The 20,273-nt window shown below is 46.2% G+C and overlaps 1 protein-coding gene across 3 annotated transcripts in view; it reads right to left on the bottom strand.

Moving 5' to 3' along the window:
- AIP (aryl hydrocarbon receptor interacting protein) overlaps nt 1-20,273 on the bottom strand; it is a 141,157-nt gene that overhangs the window by 79,613 nt on the left and 41,271 nt on the right. For all 3 annotated transcript variants that reach the window (XM_063958526.1, XM_063958525.1, XM_063958524.1), the window contains exon 2: nt 3,721-3,900. In XM_063958526.1, the coding sequence (XP_063814596.1) occupies nt 3,721-3,900 (180 nt within the window). The remainder of the gene's footprint in view (nt 1-3,720; nt 3,901-20,273) is intronic.

The following is a 20,273-nucleotide window of genomic DNA, read 5'->3' as shown; positions in this document are numbered from 1 at the left end:
GGAGAAATGCAGTTTCCAAGTCAAAAGCTGTTGCCAAGTAAGTCACGATCTTGTTTAGATCCTCTCCAAATAGTATGTTTCCCTTAAAAGGGAGAACCTCCACTTTCCAGGACCTTAAACCACAAAATCCGGCGAGCCAGGATAGACGTAGTAGATGCCTTGGCCGCCATTACGCCTGCATCTGAGGCCGCCTCCTGAATATAGTGAGAGGCTGTGGTAATATACGACAGATATTGCCTGGCAGTGTCAGAAAAATTTAGAGGTATCCATGCTTCAACAGCTTTTGTAGCCCAAGAGGCTGCCTTAGTGGGTCTATGCACAGCACCGGTAAGTGTGTAAATAGACTTCAGGCATCCCTCCAGACACTTATCAGTCGATTTTTGGACAGGAAAAATTTCTTCCCTGGAGATGACCAGGATTCCTGACGTATGTCAATTAAAAGATCAGAATGCGGTAAAACTACTTTAGCAACCTTCTGACGTCTAAACTTATCAGGTTTCTTAGACGTAGCGGGGGGCTCAATATCATCAATCTGGAGAATCAGCTTGATAGCCTCCACTAGGTCAGGAACATCAACTTGAGTTGTAGATTCCTCATCATAAGCAACTGTATCAGTGTCTGACGGATCAGTATAATACCCATCCCTCATCGGAAGAATCATCCGAAATATTAGTGGATTGTGAGGAAGAAATGGCCCGTTTAGATGACCCCTTGGCCCCAGCAGGGTGAGGGGTAAGTTTTTGTCTAACCAAAGACTGATTTAAATTGTTGTAACTGGGTAGACAGAGCATCCGCCCAAGGCGGGTTAACTAAAGGGACAATATGTGGCTGCAATGGCACAGGAGGTCCCATAGGGGGCGTAAGCGGCGTTACAAGCATCGTCAGCATTTTTGAAAAAGCAGCCCAAAGTGGGTCTTGATTTGCCACAGTTTCTGCACACTGACTGGAAGGTGTAGTGCACACAGTACCTGAACCCTCAAGCAGAAACCTTTTCCTCAGTCAAATCTGTGGCGCCAGCGCTGCATGATGCAGGAGCATCTGCGGGTTTCCCGCCCTGTGTAGCAGACATTATTGGGAATGTAGCCTTAGGGCGCAACAGTAAAATATAGCCAGACAAACAATACCTGCAAAAAAAAAACAAAACCCTGTGTTATGCGATAGCAAATGCAAAGCACAAACAGAGGATTTAAGCGGTGTGAGGTGACGGAAACAGTGTAAAATACAAAACAGTATATCCTGTGGAACACTATATTTGAAATGAGACCCTGACGCACTTAGCTCCCCAGGGTACAGAATATAGTGATAGCAATACGTGTGATACACAGAATAGAATCCACACAGCAGCTATAGGCACACACAGTCACAATGCAGAAATTATTACATATAAACAATAAGACTAGTAAATCTACATATAGATTTGTATGTATACAGATATAACAATGCACAGTAAACACTGGTTGTACAGTATATCACGGAATACTTGTACTAAATATTCATACAGCAGTACACTTGTTCTTAACGAACACTGTCTAATACTTAAGTGTCTGTAAATACACAGCGCTGACAAGACAGGCGGTTTTATAGAGGAGACAGTGCCCAGCAGTCCCAGAGATAAGCCCAGCTATGTAATAGCGCCAAAATCTAGAGAGAGAGAGAGCGCGCGAGAGCGAGATGCAGCTCCAGGGCGGGAACACCAGTAGATGGCGCCCAGAGCTGGGGGGGGGCATCTTATTCCCTCTGCTGGACTTCACCACCGGGTACTATGAAGCCTATATTAAATGGATTGTAGTAAATCCAACCTGTGCTCCCTGCCCTGGTGGATGTAGTGGGGTCCCTGTACAGCCACAGTGTCCACACCAGCGGCGCAGTCCGTCTCCTGGGACCACGACCGGATCGCGATTTACCAATGGGTCCCATCTGGGGGACCCTCTTGCCTCCCCCCTGTCGTGCAGCCACGCGATCCAGGAGAGCAGCAGCGGTGGTGTGCCTAGAAACCAGTGCGTCCCCGCTGCAAGTACCCAGGAATCAGGCCGCGGGAGTATGCGCCGCTGAGGGAGGTGATGGAGCCGCAGCACAGCATGTCAGATTTACATAAAAGTGCTTTGGCCCTTAAAGTCTTCTTAAAAAGCTCTTTTGTTAGTGACCTGCACTGCAGGCACTAACTTACAAACGGAGCTCCAGTGCCTGGAGGCAGGGCTATAGAGGAGGCGGTGTAGCGCATCCTGGAAACAGTCAAAGCTTTAGCCTGTTGGTGCCTCGGGTCAAGATCCAACTCTACACCCCCGAAGTTACTCCCTGTGGAATACCAGCGTACCCCACTGCAGAAATTTGGAACCTGGCGTACCGCCCTGATGAGATTATAAATGGCCGGGCTACCAGTTACCTCACTATCTGACTCCTGGCCAATTCACCTTCCTCTTGTTCCTCCTGAGATATAAGGTCTGGCATTGAATCATCAGAATGCAACAGAGCTGAAACTGGTAAATTATGAGCCAAACTAGTACTACTTTTAGGAATTGAGCTAGACCTGGACTTTTGTAAACTCTGCAAAGTCCTTGACATATCCTGAGCTCACTCTGGCAGCTTAGACGGTATTACCCTAGAATCAAACCTAGCCGCCTTACGATCTTTCCGTGCAGCTCTGATTTTAACTCAAGACATCACACCTGCCATCATCGCCCAAGGAGGATCAAGGTAGAGGTTCGTATTTGGACCCTTATTTGCAAGACACACTGTGCAAGTGGCAGTTCCTCAGGTAACACACTCTCACAGACATCGCAGACAAGCCGCTTCTTTGATTTTGTATTCGTTTTACACATCATGCACACAGACAGACAGGTATACAGTAAATCGCTATTGCTGTAGGGGATACACACAGAGAGATTGCTTAGAATTTAAGCACTGATCTTTCCATGTGTACCCCCCTTTAGTCCCAAGCTGTAAAAGGGACACAGCATAGGCAAGTTCCAGCACCGTGAGCTGGGGCTAGTAAATAAGGCCCAAATGTACAGGACTGGAAATTAAACAAAGAAGTGCATTTGTTCCTGCAAAGTAACATTATTTTGTTTGGTTGCTCTTAATATTACCTTCAGCTTGCCTACCTATACTCAATTTTCTGTTTTATTTTCTGAAGGTGTTAGTTGTGTGCAAGACACAAATACTAGGTACAGGAAGCTGGGTAGTGATATAAGTAGCACTTTGACACTTTTTTTTTTTTTGCACATTTCTGCTTGGCACCTCAGGAGGCGGTGAGAAGAAATGTGCCTACAGAGCAACAATTTAATTGTTCTAAGGGGCGCCATCTAATGGCAGCCGTGGTGGAAAAACATTTGAATTCCCTCCTAAATAAGAGCCATGGTAGTCCGTGTTCTTGGATACGTGGCATTATAATTTAGCAAGTATATTTTAAGTAGAGATGTGTGGGTTCAGATTTACCCAAATCTCAAAACAGCATCTTATTGGCTCTTGGATGTCACTGGTTTTGGATAGCCAATAATAAAAATCTGGAAAAATCTGAACTCACGTTAATTTTGGCATTAAGAACAGTGAAACCAAACCTGCACTTTTAAGTAAACAGGAAGGGGTGATGCTAGGAGGTTTGTTCCTTTTATCTAACAAAACCTAGCTATGCCATGTTCCTCTTTTATAAAGCCTATGTCAAAGGGAATGATGCAGATGGGAATGTTCAGCTCATTGTTATTCATTTTTACCAATACATACCGGAGTGTCACACAGAAACTCTGCGACTTCGCCTTCCCTCATACTGCGGATAATAGTCTCCCACACAGGCAATTTGAACTTCTTGCCAATTATTAACTCCATAGGCTTTTCTCTATTTGAACTGTCATCAATCATTGTGCGCTTGTCATCACATAGTAATGTCTGATAATGAAATGTGGCCTGAAGAAAAGAAAAATGTGATTTGTGTTATACCACTACCAGAGTAGAAAATTATTGTTCTTAATTATGTTACCAAGACCATTTTTGACTGTTATATTCATGTATGAAATGGTCAACAAACTGTGAGGTCTTGCCATTGTGAGAAACTTAAAGAAAAAAAACTCTTACATTATTTAAAAAAAAACACAAAAAAAGAAAAACAGCCTTACTATGGGTTAATGACCCATTCCCCTAGCATAGACGGGAGTTTTTTCCTTCTAGTACCCGCCCACTTTGGATATTATAAGCGTGCCCCTCCTCTTCCTCCCTTTCTTTTTGAGTGTCTCCGCTATACCTAGAAGAAAAAACAATCCCCACAGGGTGGGTAATTCATGGGCTGCCATGAAGTACTTCAAAGAAATGGAATTATCGCAAGTATAATTTGCTGTTTTCTTTTCCTTACTTCATGGCAGCCTTACTATGGGATATACCAAAGCTGAATTACGGGAGGGAAACCACAGACAAGCAAATTGATGCTTAAATATTTAATTATACCAAGGCTGGTTACAAAACCTGGTTTACAAAGTGAGCCTTAACAATATCTAAAGCATAATGTTTAGAGAAGGTATGTACGTAAGCTGCTGCACATATGTCCTCGACCGCTATCTGTGCCTTCCTAGCCCATGAGACGGATATTGCCCTAGTCGAGTGTGCCTTGATATTATCTGGAGCTTCCCGGCCATCCTTCTGGTACACAAATGTGATTACTTCTCTAATCCATCTTGCAATGGTTTGTTTATTGGTGTACAACCTTTCTTAGATCCAACTGGTACTAGGAATAAACTTTTTTCCTTCCTGAATTCCTTGACTCTCTCCAAATAAATTGTAATTGCTCTCACAAGATCCAGTGTATGCAATCTTTCCTCTTCCTCATTTTTTGAAAAAATGATGGCTAAATGACCTCTTGATTAAAGTGAAATATTGACACGACCTTTGGTAGAAAAGAAGGGCTCGTCCTTAGAACAATGCTATCAAATAGAACCTTCAAATATGGCTATTCCGCCCAAAGTACTTTTAATTCTCCAACCCTTCTTGCTGAAGCAACAGCCGAAAGGAAAACCACTTTCCAAGTCAGAAACTTCATACCAACTTCTTGTAATGGCTCGAACGGATGTTCCATCAAGGCATTCAAAATTAGATTTAGATCCCAAGGTGGCGCTATTGATCTAATTTGTGGCCTTATTCTTCTTGCGGCTTGACAGAATTTCTTTATTAAATTGTCCTCAAACAACTTTCTTTCTAGCAAAACACTCAGAGCCAATATCTGCACTTTTAGTGTTGAAACCGCCAAACTTTTGACAAACCCATCATGAAGAAACTGCAAAACTTGATCGGTTTCAGCTTTCAATACATCAAATCTAACTTTCGACCAGACAAAGGTTCTCCAAATTCTATAATAAATGTCTGAAGCAGCCTTCTTCCTGGCTTGTAACAGTAGCTAAATCGCGGACTCAGACAGACCTTTATTTCTCAGTAAATTACACTCAATTTCCATGCCGTAAATTGAAGATTCTGCGGATTTGGGTATTCCAAAGGACCCTGATGTAGTAACTTCAGCACCACTGACAGCCTCCACATCCTCCCAACCGGCATTCTCTGAACTGTTGGGAACCAACTCCTTCTTGGCCAATAAGGGATTATTATAATCCCCTCCACTCTCTCCTCTCTGATCTTCAATGTTCTGGCTATTAGTGGAAAGAGAGGGAACACATATCCCAGCTTGAACTCCAATTTTAGGGATAGAGCATCTACTCCCTCTGACATTAGAAGAATTTACCTTGAAAAGAAAGGAGGCAGCTTTGTATTCAGATTGGTAGCCATGCAATCCATCTCTGGTTGCGCGAATTTTCCTACCAATATTTGGAATATTTGCATGTTTAGCTCCCATTCTCCAGACTGGATCTGATTTCGGCTTAGATAATCTGTCAACACATTGTCCCTGCCAGAAACATGTAGGGCCATCAGATTTCAAATGTTTCTCTGCCCATTGGATGATGTACGAAATTTCCATCACTATTGCCCGACTTCTTGTTCTTCCTTGGCGATTTAAATAAGCCACTACTGCTATGTTGTCGGAAAAGACTTTTAGGCGATTTCCTCCGAGTTGATCCTGAAATTCGAGCATCGCCATCCACACCGCTCTCGTTTCGCATTGGTTTGACGAATATTCTACCTCTCTTGGTGACCACTTTCCATGACAGCTTTGTTGCAACAGGTGAGCGCCCCAACCTGTCAGACTTACATCTGTAGTTAAGACCAAATACTGGGGTTCTAGTAATGATGCCCCTTGCTTGAAATTTTGACTAACCTTCCACCAGGACAGAGATTCTCAGTTTTTTTCGTCAACCTTATTTGATGGTGCAATGGTATTATAAAGATATAGGCAGGGGCTAATACTGTATTTGTGGTGTTTCAATCTTTATAGCGTTTAATGTACTTTTTATTCCTTCTGTACTCATGTCTCTCTGGATTGTGTCACTATTACCCCATGTGTGTGTTCATCCATTAGCCAATATATTCTGAACTATAATCTTACCCAGGTGTGCTGCGACCTGGCACATAGTGCGGTCATGTTATGTTATTGTAGGAGGATGCCAGTCTGGTATGAGGTTATTACAGGTTATCATTGCTATGCCTATTGAGTCCATCTATTATCCTTATATGGTCACACAGGAAATACATTTGAGGACCAGGTAATGTCTCTCTGAAGCTTCTCCTCCACAGGGGACAATCAGGACCTAAACCAATTTCCCTGTCATTTTGCCTTCTGTTTACGGTCATCTGTTACATCCTGGGATCTCACAGACAATGCGGAGCCTGACCTAGCATGTCGTCAGCAGGAGAAGACCAGCTGTGGGAGGGAATAGGGAAATACCTGAGGTGGGATCCCACCAATCAGGAACCTGCGTCTCCTCCCCAGCGGCATGATGGGCATTTAGAAGGTTTTAAAAGAGGTTGCGCAGGTCAGCTTCGGAGGTTAGTTGCAGGACTCTGGCTAAGGGGTGATTCTCTGCCAGGGTACCTTGTGGAACGCATCACCAGTGCTGTGTGGACTTATATGTACTTACTACTGCATGGACTAATCTGCTATCACTGCTGTGTGGACTCCGTGATAGTTCTGCTGTGTGGACCGGTTTATCTGGAACTTCTGTGTGGAATTGCTGTGGACCTAAAACCTCTACTGGGACTTATTAGCTGGACTGCTACCTATGTTTTGTTTCTGGGCTATATTTACTTATATTTCCTGTGTATTATCTATTCCTGAGGGCAATGAGAAATAAACCATCACTTTGGTTTCATCGGCTCGGTGTCTGAGTGATTGGAAGAACCCCGTATCCTCACAGGTATTCTTTCCCTTGAATATTTCAGGGTGTCCCACTGTAATGTCCTCATTGTCCATCTTGCCAACGGCATCGCCTCTATTGTGGAAGACATCATTCCCAACAGACATAACGCTATGCTCAGTGGTATTTTGTCCCATTTCTGAAGGAAGAGGACAAGCTCCCGAATTTTTACATGCCTCTCTTAGGATATTATTACATTTTATTTATAAGGCGCCACATATGTTTCGCAGCGCCGTACAAAGGACAGTACAGGGGACAAAACATTGCATTACAGTAAATAAATAACAGAAATAGAGTACAGGTAACAGAGCACCACACATTCTCAAGACATAATACAGCTAAGATGTAAGTATCGAGGGAGTGATCATCGTACTACTAGAGGCTGGTGGCTATAGATGGAGATGAGCCTTTACTAGCAGGATAAAGATGGTCGTTGAGTAGGGGAGAGCTGTGAGTGAAATGTGTTGAGACGAGGGCTTAGAAAACAAGAGGAAAGAGGGCCCTGCTCTGAAGAGCTAACAATCTAATGGGGAGGGGTGACAGACAGATGACAAGTGGTGCAGGCAAGTGGGAGGTAGCCTGATGGCAGTATGCAAGCAAAGCTGAGATGTTCACGGCATGAGGCAGGGGGGTGGAGGCGCGGCTTCAGCACTGGGTTATGCATCGGGAGGGTATGCTTTGATGAATAGGTGGGTTTTTAGTGCCCGTTTGAAGCTTTGCAAGGTTGGGGAGAGTCTAATGGAGCGGGGGAGTGTGTTCCACTGAAGGGGTGCAGCACGGGCAAAATCCTGAACTCGTGCATGGGAAGCAGTGACCAGGGCGGTGGAGAGGCGACGGTCATTAGTCGACCGTAGGGGGCGGGAGGGAGTATGAAGGGAAAGGAGGTTGGAGATGTAGGGAGCAGTGGAATTAGAGATGGCCTTGTATGTGAGGGTGAGGAGTTTGAAGAGGATTCTGTAGGGGAATGGGAGCCAGTGTAGATTTTGTTGAAGGGGAGTGGCAGATGTGGTGCGGCGGGAGAGGAAGATAAGCCTAGCTGCGGAGTTCAGGACAGATTGGAGGGGAGCAAGATGGGAGCAAGCGAGGCCAGTGAGGAGGACATTACAGTAGTCAAGTCGTGAGATGACCAGTGAGTGGATGATGAGTTTAGTTGCACTCTGGGAGAGATATGGCCTGATACGAGCAATGTTGCGTAGCTGGAAACGACAGGATTGTGCCAGAGCTTGGATGTGGGGTGCAAAGGAGAGGGAGGAGTCAAGAGTGACGTCCAGGCAGCAGGGGAGATGGTGGTGTTGTCAACAATGATGGAGATATTGGTCGGGGGTGTTGCTCTGGATGGGGGGAAGATGATGAGTTCCGTTTTGTCCACGTTGAGCTTTAGAGAGTGTTCAGACATCCAGGAGGAGATTGCAGAGAGGCAGCTGGAAACCTGAGAGAGGACAGAGGGGGACAGATCAGGAGATGAGAGGTAAAGTTGTGTGTCATCAGCATAGAGGTGGTATTGAAGGCCAAATGAGTTAATGAGCGCACCCAGGGAAGAGGTATACAGGGAGAACAGAAGGGGTCCAAGGACAGAACCCTGAGGGACACCAACAGGAAGGATGGAAGGGTGTGAGGTGGTGCTGGAGGCACAGAGAAGGAGCGGTTAGTGAGGTAAGAAGAAAACCAGTCAAGGACAGTGCTAGAGAGGCCAGCGTTTTGGAGTGTGCCGAGGAGAGGATGATCTACGGTGTCAAAGGCAGCAGAGAGGTCCAGAAGGATGAGCAGAGAGAAATGGCCCCTGGATTTGGCCGAAAGCAGGTCATTGGTGACTTTCACCAGGGCAGTCTCAGTTGAGTGGAGTGGGCGAAAGCCAGATTGTAGTGGATCGAGGATGGAGTTGTCAAAGAGGTAGCTTGTGAGACGGATGTAGACTAGTCGTTCAAGTAATTTGGAGGCGAAAGGGAGAAGAGAGATGGGGCGGTAGTTAGTGGGTGATGAGGGGTCGAGGTTGGGTTTTTTGAGAATAGGCGAGACCAGAGCATGTTTGAATGGTAGGGGAAGATGCCGGTGGAGAGGGATAGGTTAAAGAGGTGAGCAAGGTGGGAGCAGGCAGTGGGGGAGAGGGAGCGGAGAAGACGGGAGGGTAGGGGGTCCAGGGGGCAGGTGGGGGGGGAGAATAAGATGAGGGAGTGGACTTCCTTTTCTGAAGTGGGATGGAAGGAGGACAGGGTGGGATAGATGGAGGGGAGGGATAAAGGGGGCAGGGGGGTAGCAGAGGGGTGACGGCGGGAGATGTCGTGTCGGATATCCTCAAATTTGGAGATGAAGAAGGAGGCAAAGTCAGTGGCAGTGAGGCAGGATGGGAGGGGAGGAGGAGGGGGGCGAAGGGGAGTGTTGAAAGTTTCAAAGAGACGGCGTGGACAGGAGGACTGAGAGGAGATGAGTGCTTGGAAAAAAGATTGCTTGGCGAGGGAAAGAGCAGAGCTGTAGGAAGAGAGAATAAACTTAAAATGGAGGAAGTCCGGCAGAGAGTGAGATTTCCTCCAGGAGCGTTCAGCGGAGCGTGAGCATTTTTGTAAGAAACGTGTTAGTTTGGTGTGCCAGGGTTGGGGTTTGGAGCGGCGGAGGGGGACAGAGGAGAGGGGGGCCACAGAGTCGAGAGCGGCAGTTAGGGAAGAGTTATAGAAGGTGGCTGCCTGGTTGGGACAAGTCATAGTGGAAAGAGGAGAGAGGAAAGTCTCGAGGGAGGACATGAAAGTGGGGTTGAGAGACCCGAGATTGCGTCTGGTGGTGGTGGGTCTGGGCGTGGAGAGGAGGAGGGAGGATGAGAGGGTGAAAGAAAGCAGATGGTGGTCAGAGAGAGGGAAGGAAGAGTTTGAGAAATCAGAGAGATCACATCGGTGGGTGAAGACAAGGTCGAGGGAGTGGCCGAGATAGTGAGTAGGGGTGGAGGTCCATTGAGAAAGTCCAAAGGAGGTGGAAAGGGCGAGAAGATTAGTGGAAGCGGCATTAGTGATGTCAATAGGGATGTTAAAGTCTCCGAGGATGACAGAGGGGAGGTCGGAGGAGAGAAAGTGGGGAAGCTAGGCAGCAAAGTTGTCAAGGAAAGGTGAACAGTGGCCAGGGGGGCGGTAGATCACTGCCACAAGGAGGTGAATGGGGTAGAAGAGGCGGATAGTGTGGACCTCGAAGGTGGAGAAGGTGAGAGAGGGCTCAGGTGGGATGACACGAAAGGTGCAGTTAGCGGAGAGAAGGACGCCCACGCCTCCACCCTGGCGACCATCAGTTCTCACTGTGTGGCTGAAGGAGAGTCCTCCGTAGGAGAGGGCAGCAGGGGAGGTGGTGTCAGAGGAGGAGAGCCAGGTTTCAGTGATGGCGAGAAGGTGAAAAGAGTGGGAGATGAAGAGGTCATGGATGGTTGGCAGCTTGTTGCAGATTGATCTAGCATTCCAGAGTGCACAGGAGAAAGGAAGGGAGGGGACAGGGGAGATAGGGATAGCATAACTACATACTGAAGGGTATCTATGCGGACCCCCAGAAACTGTAGAACTTGCGTTGGCTTCAATAGGCTCTTGTCCCAATTTAACAAACCGTGCAACTGTAGGAAATCAATAAACCACTATAAAAATTTGGATATCCTCTCTCCTGCGCTCCCTCAGTTAATCTAACTGATAAAAGAAAGGGATCTCTACTTATCTCAAAAGCAGAAACTTTTTCACGTCCCACCGTCGTCACGATAAGTTGTTTTCTTGCCAATAGTAATATAAAATATATTTCCAATGATGATACATGCAAAAAGAAGATAAAATCACAATATAGTGCAGTGCGTTCATAAAATTTGTCTCATTAATACTTAGAGATTGGCAATGGAATTTTGCCACTTCCAACATATAGTGAGTGTCACTCAGACAAATGGATAAAATACAATTCCTTTAATGTTAAGAAATGATCCAATAATAAAAATTCTTCATCGCATAGAGATGATACACATCCATTTTACATCCAAGACTTATGAGGGTGGCTTCCTACCAGATTTTGGAATTTTGAAGTGCACATATAAAAAGCTGTGTAGATGTTTTACAACCCCGGGGAAGAATCGGCTCCAACAGTGGGCACCCCGTCCTCTCCTCGTCTGGTCAGTCCGCCACCGGTCCTCTCTGTCAACCAACGCGTTTCGATCAATCCGTTGATCTTTGTCAAGGCATAATCACAAGGTCCAACTTCCCAGTTATTTATACCCATATGAATTATATTCCTAATTGCTGGGAGGAGCTACTCTCACAATTAGATTCATTTACATACATACATACTATTCCTTCAGCTCCTAATCTAACATCCATGTACTGATCTATACAATGTACTACATCACATTCAGTCAAAACCGCTGATAATAATGTCCATTTAGTTATATAAAATGATCAAAAACTGAAAAACGGAGGCCGGAAGTACCCTGTGTGTACCGGTCAATCCTCCGCTTTTCCTCATCTAATAGTTCCACATTCCGGAAGGAGAACAATCCGCCTGGTCACAACATCCAGTCACATGATCGTCATCCTCCACAGTGATGAAGCCTGCACAGCTCCAACGAGTAGTCCGGTCACATGATCTCCCTAACCGGAAGTTCATCAGCGGCCATTTCTTAAATGCCAGCATGGAATGAATAGCATATTTCCCATTCACTGAAAAAAACATCAGCAAGGAAGGGCGGAAGTACACAAATCGCCATAGTGCTTACTGGAAAAAATTATTTTCATACATGATATTTATACTAGTGATGAGCGGGTTCGGTTTTACTCGGTTTTACTCGGTTCTCAAAACGGCATCTTATTGGCTCACGGATGTCACGTGTTTTGGATAGCCAATAAGATGCCGTTTTGAGAACCGAGTAAAACCGAGTAAAACCGAACCTCGCTCATCACTAATTTATACAGCGTTACATATACGGAACGGGCTTGTAGCAACATATTATATCATGCTTTTCCAGATGATATTGTTCGGTTCCATAAAGTCCAGTTCATCTAGGTTGGTAAAGAGTCCAATACAGTGAATCAAGAAATAATACTTTTCTAATAGATATAAAAAGAAAAAAAGAGAAAGACAGAAGTGAATATCTCATTCCATTCAGTTGACCATAACATTATATTTTGTCCCACGTTATTAATAAAGGGGATAATTTTAATCAATGAACCATTTGACTTCAAAATCCTTGTTTAAACCCCTCGGAATCAAGGTCTTTAAGGAGTGTATATACTGCATTTCAGTTCTTGCTAAAGTTGCAGCTATATCATTGCACCTACAATTCCCCTAAAACAAGTGAAGGGGAATTGGAGGTGCAATGATATAGCTGCAACTTTAGCAAGAACTGAAATGCAGTATATACACTCCTTAAAGACCTTGATTCCGAGGGGTTTAAACAAGGATTTTGAAGTCAAATGGTTCCTTGATTAAAATTATCCCCTTTATTAATAACGTGGGACATAATATAATGTTATGGTCAACTGAATGGAATGAGATATTCACTTCTGTCTCTTTTTTTCTTTTTATATCTATTAGAAAAGTATTATTTCTTGATTCACTGTATTGGACTCTTTACCAACATAGATGAACTGGACTTTATGGAACCGAACGATATCATCTGGAAAAGCATGATATAATAATGATGCTACAAGCCCGTTCCGTATATGTAACGCTGTATAAATTTCATGTATGATAGATGGAAAGAGAGTATGAAAATCATTTTTTCCAGTAAGCACTCTGGCGATTTGTGTACTTCCGTCCTTCCTTGCCGACGTTTTTTTCAGTGAATGGGAAAAATGCTATTCATTCCATGCTGGCATTTAAGAAATGGCCGCTGAGGAACTTCCGGTCAAGGAGATCATGTGACCGGACTACTAGTTGGAGCTGTGCGGGCTTCATTCCTGTGGAGGATGACGATCATGAGACCGGATGTTGTGACCGGGCGGATTGTTCTCCTTCCGGGATGTGGAACTATTAAGATGAGGAAAAGCGGAGGATTGACCGGTATGCACAGGGTACTTCCGGCCTCAGTTTTTCAGTTTTTGATCATTTTATATAACTAAATGGACATTATTATCAGCGATTTTGACTGAATGATGTAGTACATTTTATAGATCAGTACATGGATGTTAGATTAGGAGCTGAAGGAATAGTATGTATGTAAATGTGTCTAATTGTTTGTGAGAGTGGCTCCTCCCAGCAATTAGGAATATAATTCATATGGGTATAAATAACTGGGAAGTTGGACCTTGTGATTATGCCTTGACAAAGATCAACGGATTGATCGAAACGCGTTGGTTGACAGAGAGGACCGGTGGCGGACTGACCAGACGAGGAGAGGACGGGGTGCCCACTGTTGGAGCCGATTCTTCCCCGGGGTTGTAGAACATAAGACACCAGCAGAAAGGAATAAACCACAGCAGGCAATGGATTCTGCCCCGCTATGCTACAGATACAGCAAGAAGGAACAACTACAGGACCTCTGTCGAACAAGACAGATTGAATTTAATGCATCGGACACCAGAGCAGTCTTAATGGCAAAGCTAGCTGAATGGGACCAACACCACCCTGGGCAGGAGGATGATGAGAACTGCATCCCAGAGCAGGCCGAGGGTCAAGGAACCACTGGAACTGCTACAACGAGCCCTGCACTGGGCGTTGGAAGTACAGATCAGTTGCGGGAGTTGCTGGCAGAACTAGGACAAGGAGCATCAGTACTGGGAGCCGCATTGGGGGCGCAGACCGGTATAACCGCCCCGGCAGTAGCGGTAAGGCAGACATCCCGGCTGAGGTATAATGAGGTCCCACCTTTTGATGAGGTCAGTTCGGATATTGATACTCATTTGCAGATGTTTGAATCGGTTATGATAATGCATGGAATTGAGGCAGCAGAGTGGCCTCGATATTTGGTACCCAGTCTGAGAGGACGGGCACTGGAGGCATGCCATGCCCTGAGCCCAGAGCAGATCCTGGTATATGAGGAGGTACGGAGTGTGCTGCTTGCCAGATATGCGGTGACCGCTAAATCGTATCGCATAAAGTTCCGGTCTATGGCACGGAAAGGAGATGCCTCATTTATAGAGTTCAATAACTTGCTGCGGAGGAACTGTGATAAGTGGCTGGCCGTGAAGAAGGCCCTTACTGTAGCAGACATTAAAAATGCTTCTATTTTGGAGCAGTTGCTAAACAAGATGCCTCCAGAGATCAGGGAGTGGGTGGCAGACCGGAACCCTACCACTCCGGAAAAAACAGCACACCTAGTAGATGAGTTCACAGCTAACAGGCCTCGGTGGAGAGGTGCCAACACAGAGGAGAGGACAACCCTCCGACGGCTCCAACAGGATCGTGATCTACCATTGCTCCCCCACCGGCCCCAATACATACCCCAGTTTCCCTAGCCAGAAATTCAAGGTTTCGGGGACCAGCGTCACCTGCAAGCTGACGCTGCTACAACTGTGACCAGGTGGGGCATTTACTTCGGGACTGTACACGGGTAAGATGGCCATTCCCAGGTGCCCAATCTGCTGCCCACCTATGGATGACCCAGAGACTGACCCCATCCCTGACATTCTAGCAGCCACCAAGAGGGACCTAGGAGTGGAGGCGGTGCCCATAGGCTCGCAGTTAACCGAAACCCAGGCCCTACAGATGAGGGAGGTATTGGAGGTAGAGAGGCCACAATTCACAAGCAGGCCAGGGCGCACTCATGTAGTTGCCCATCATGTCAACACCGGAGAGGCTCGGCCCACTAGGCAACCCGCTTATCGGGTGAACCCCGGGGTGATTGATATGATCAAAAGGGAGGTCGATGAAATGCTGGCGCTTGGTGTTATTGTACCGTCCCAGGGCCGCCAGCGTAGTCCTAGTGCCCAAGAAAGATGGCAGTACCCGCTTCTGCGTGGACTATAGGAGGCTGAACGAGGTGACAGTGACAGACGCATACCCCATGCCCCGGGTAGATGAGCTGTTAGACAGGTTGGGAATGGCACGCTATGGGGTAAATTTACTAAGATTCGTAATTTCCGAAAAAAGGTCAAAGTTCAATCACGAATGACATCGACAGTGTAAAACTGCAACTTTTTGAATTGATTACGATGGATTTACTAAGCTGTCGTATTCGGGTTTTTCTTTTCTTCCGATGTCGATGTCATTCGTGGTTTTTTACCTATTTTTACGGCAGTGATTAGCAAAACACTGCCGACTTTTTTTTGCAATCAATCTCGGCCGGATCTGTGTGATCCGTGCTGGGGTTTATTTTTTTTTATTTTTTTAATTAAACACTGTAAAATAATAAAAAAAAATGCGTGGGGTCCCCCCTCCTAAGCATAACCAGCCTCGGGCTCTTTGAGCCGATCCTGGTTGCAAAAATATGGGGGGAAAAATGACAGGGGTTCCCCCATATTTAAGCAACCAGCATCGGGCTCTGCGCCTGGTCCTGGTCCCAAAAATACGGGGGACAAAAAGAGTAGGGGTCCCCCGTATTTTTAAAACCAGCACCGGGCTCCACTAGCTGGACAGATAATGCCACAGCCGGGGGTCACTTTTATATAGTGCCCTGCGGCCGTGGCATAAAAAATCCAACTAGTCACCCCTGGCCGGGGTACCCTGGGGGAGTGGGGACCCCTTCAATCAAGGGGTCCCCCCCCCCAGCCACCCAAGGGCCAGGGGTGAAGCCCGAGGCTGTCCCCCCCCATCCAATGGGCTGCGGATGGGGAGGCTGATATCTTTTCTTTTACAACAAAGGCTATTGTTTTTAGTAGCAGTACTACAAGGCCCAGCAAGCCTCCCCGCATGCTGGTACTTGGAGAAGCACAAGTACCAGCATGCGACGGAAAAACGGGCCCGCTGGTACCTGTAGTACTACTACTAAAAAAATACCCAAAAAAAGACAAGACACACACACCGTGAAAGTATAATTTTATTACATACATACACACATACATACATACTTACCTTAAGTTCCCACGCAGGTCGGTCCTCTTCTCCAGTAGAATCCAAGGGGTACCTGTTGAAGAAATTATACTCACGAGATCCAGGGGTCCAGGCTCCTCGGGAAATCCAGGGGTAATCCACGTACTTGCATAAAATAAGAAAACGGAAAGCCGAGCCACGAACTGAAAGGGGCCCCATGTTTTCACATGGGACTCCTTTCCACGAATGCCAGAAACCCACTCTGACTGATGTCTAAGTGGGTTTCTTCAGCCAATCAGGGAGCGCCACGTTGTAGCACTCTCCTGATCAGCTGTGTGGTCCTGTCCTCACTGACAGGCAGCACACGGCAGTGTTACAATGTAGCGCCTATGCGCTCCATTGTAACCAATGATGGGAACTTTCTGCCCTGCGGTTGACCTAAAGTGACGTCACCGCTGAGCAGAAAGTTCCCAGCATTGGTTACAATGGAGCGCATAGGCGCTACATTGTAACACTGCCGTGTGCTGCCTGTCAGTGAGGACAGGACCACACAGCTGATCAGGAGAGTGCTACAACGTGGCGCTCCCTGATTGGCTGAAGAAACCCACTTAGACATCAGTCAGAGTGGGTTTCTGGCATTCGTGGAAAGGAGTCCCATGTGAAAACATGGGGCCCCTTTCAGTTCGTGGCTCGGCTTTCCGTTTTCTTATTTTATGCAAGTACGTGGATTACCCCTGGATTTCCCGAGGAGCCTGGACCCCTGGATCTCGTGAGTATAATTTCTTCAACAGGTACCCCTTGGATTCTACTGGAGAAGAGGACCGACCTGCGTGGGAACTTAAGGTAAGTATGTATGTATGTGTGTATGTATGTAATAAAATTATACTTTCACGGTGTGTGTGTCTTGTCTTTTTTTGGGTATTTTTTTAGTAGTAGTACTACAGGTACCAGCGGGCCCGTTTTTCCGTCGCATGCTGGTACTTGTGGTTCTCCAAGTACCAGCATGCGGGGGAGGCTTGCTGGGCCTTGTAGTACTGCTACTAAAAACAATATCTTTTCTTTTACAACAAAGGCTATCAGCCTCCCCATCCGCAGCCCATTGGATGGGGGGGGACAGCCTCGGGCTTCACCCCTGGCCCTTGGGTGGCTGGGGGGGGGGGGGGGGACCCCTTGATTGAAGGGGTCCCCACTCCCCCAGGGTACCCCGGCCAGGGGTGACTAGTTGGATTTTTGATGCCACGGCCGCAGGGCACTATATAAAAGTGACCCCCGGCTGTGGCATTATCTGTCCAGCTAGTGGAGCCCGGTGCTGGTTTTAAAAATACGGGGGACCCCTACTCTTTTTGTCCCCCGTAGTTTTGGGACCAGGACCAGGCGCAGAGCCCGATGCTGGTTGCTTAAATATGGGGGAACCCCTGTCATTTTTTTCCCCATATTTTTGCAACCAGGATCGGCTCAAAGAGCCCGAGGCTGGTTATGCTTAGGAGGGGGGACCCCACGCAATTTTTTTTGATCAAATAAGCACTTTCCCACCCCTTCCCACTGATATACATGCACGGATCTCATGGATCCGTGCATGCCTATCCAATCACGAATAAAAAAAAAAGGTCTGGTTTTTTTTAGCACTTTTTTACGAGTTGTAATTTTTCACGGCAGTGTTTGTTTGTTTTTTGCTTTGCACTTCTTAGTAAATGACCGAGATTCATACTTAAACAGCCGCGTTTTGACCGATGGTGTATTCATTCGTAATTTTTTACCTGAACTTGCAAAAAATTACGAATGCCCTCATCACTGCCGTGATTAGTGCTTAGTAAATTACCGAGATGACACTTTGATGAAAAAACGGCATCTCGGTCAAAATCGGGAGCTTAGTAAATTTCCCCCTATGTATCCACTCTGGATCTTAGCAAAGGATACTTGCAGATACCCCTTACCAGGGAGGCACAGGAGAGGTCTGCATTCAGCACCCCATTTGGGCTCTTTGAATTTACTGCCATGCCCTTTGGGATGAAGAATGCTCCAGCCACCTTTCAGCATACCATAGATCACCTACTGACAGGGTGTCAGGACTTTGCCCAGGCATACCTTGATGACATAGCCATTTTTAGTCAGACATGGGAGGAGCATCTGCAGCATGTGGCCCAGGTGTTGGCACGGATCAGCAAGACAGGGTTAACAATCAGACCTGACAAGTGTCAGATGGGGATGGCAGAGGTGTTGTACCTCGGGCATAGGGTTGGCGGAGGCCATATTCGTCCAGAGCCAGCGAAAATTGAGGCCACCCTGAAATGGCCTCGGCCCACTAACCAAAAACAGGTACGTGCCCTCCTTGGAACAGCAGGGTACTACCGTAAATTTGTGCCCCAGTACAGCACCATTGCCAAACCCCTGACTGACCTAACGACAAAAAAGTACACCCGACAAATTGCCTGGAGCGCAGAGTGTGAGCAGGCTTTTTCCCAGCTGAAGGACATTTTGTCCCAATCCCCAGTGTTAGCAGCCCCCGACTTCCGCCGGCGGTTCATTGTGCAAACAGATGCCTCGGGTTGTGGAATAGGAGCTGTGTTGAGCCAAGTAGGGGAGGATGGTTGTTAACACCCAGTTGCCTTTCTCTCCCGAAAACTTATGGGCCGTGAGATAGCCTATGCCACTATTGAAAAGGAGTGCCTGGCCATAGTCTGGGCACTCAAGAAATTGCAGGCATGTGTGTACGGGCACGAGTTCTCAGTGGTAACAGACCACAGTCCCCTTAGTTGGTTACAACGCACTGCCGGAGACAATGGACGACTGCTGAGATGTAGCTTAGCCCTACAACTATACAATTTCTCTATCTCTCACAAAAAGAGCAGAGATCATGGGAACGCAGATGGCCTGTCCCGTCAGCAGGAACCAGACCCAGCGCTGAGCAAGCCCAGGAGATCCCTCGCTACCAATACCCAGGGTACAGGAGAATACCATTACTCTCAGCAAGCTTAAGCTACCCAGGACACCGGGCTTGGAAGTAAAGGGAAAAAATGTCACAACACAGCCGGCGCGTTGTGTCACACAGTGGTAAAAGACACGCAGCTACTTCCCTAGCCCTAGTCTTACCCATGGACTACACTAATTGTTGATCTGTATTTGGCTATGTACTAGGCAATATTGTATTATATTGTATGATGTTATTGTTACAAGGGTACAGTTATGTTTTCGATGTATATATATATATGAATGTATTGGTTATTGTGTTATAGTTTGTAAAATAATGTTCCCCCCCATGTGACTGCTCAGATAACCTGTGTGTTTGCTGTTGGGTAGATACAGCCAGTCTCAGATGTCAGGCCATACAACCCCATCATTCTACCCCACACAATAGATTCCAGGCCACACAATCAGATTAATTAAGTAAGGTTAATTTAGTTAACATCTATTGTGGCCTGGGGGACATGCCTGGACATGTGAAAGTAGGTTTGCTCTGAAACTGTTCTGGGGGTGTCGCCTTATTGTAGGAAAGACAAAGGTTTGATAATAGCAAACAGGGGCCATTGAAAGATCTGAGAGAGAAGGTCAGAGAGTGGCAGGAGACTGGCTAAGAAGTAATGTTCGGTCAGGAGTTCCAGGAGGAACGTGTAGACTTGGATCACAGAAGTGTGCTGAGCTGTTGAACCCAGTATCCTCACAAACATCAACACAGCTTTTTATATGTGCACTTCAGAATTTCAAAATCTGGTACGAAGCCACCCTCATAAGTCTTGGATGTAAAATGGATGTGTATCATCTCTTTATGCGATGAAGAATTTTTATTATTGGATCATTTCTTAACATTAATGAAATTGTATTTTATCCATTTGTCTGAGTGACACTCACTATATGTTGGAAGTGGCAAAATTCCATTGCCAATCTCTAAGTATTAATGAGACAAATTTTATGAACGCACTGCACTATATTGTGTTTTTATCTTCTTTTGCATGTATCATCATTGGAAATATATTTTATATTACTATTGGCAAGAAAACTTATTGTGAAGACGGTGGGACGTGAAAAAGTTTCTGCTTTTGAGATAAGTAGAGATCCCTTTCTTTTATCAGTTAGATTAACTGA

The sequence above is a fragment of the Pseudophryne corroboree genome, chromosome 3, assembly GCF_028390025.1.
Source record: "Pseudophryne corroboree isolate aPseCor3 chromosome 3, aPseCor3.hap2, whole genome shotgun sequence".
NCBI classification, from domain to species: Eukaryota; Metazoa; Chordata; class Amphibia; order Anura; family Myobatrachidae; genus Pseudophryne; species Pseudophryne corroboree.
The sequence above is the reverse complement of the archived record's forward strand: the minus strand, read 5'-3'. Positions and strand labels throughout refer to the sequence as shown.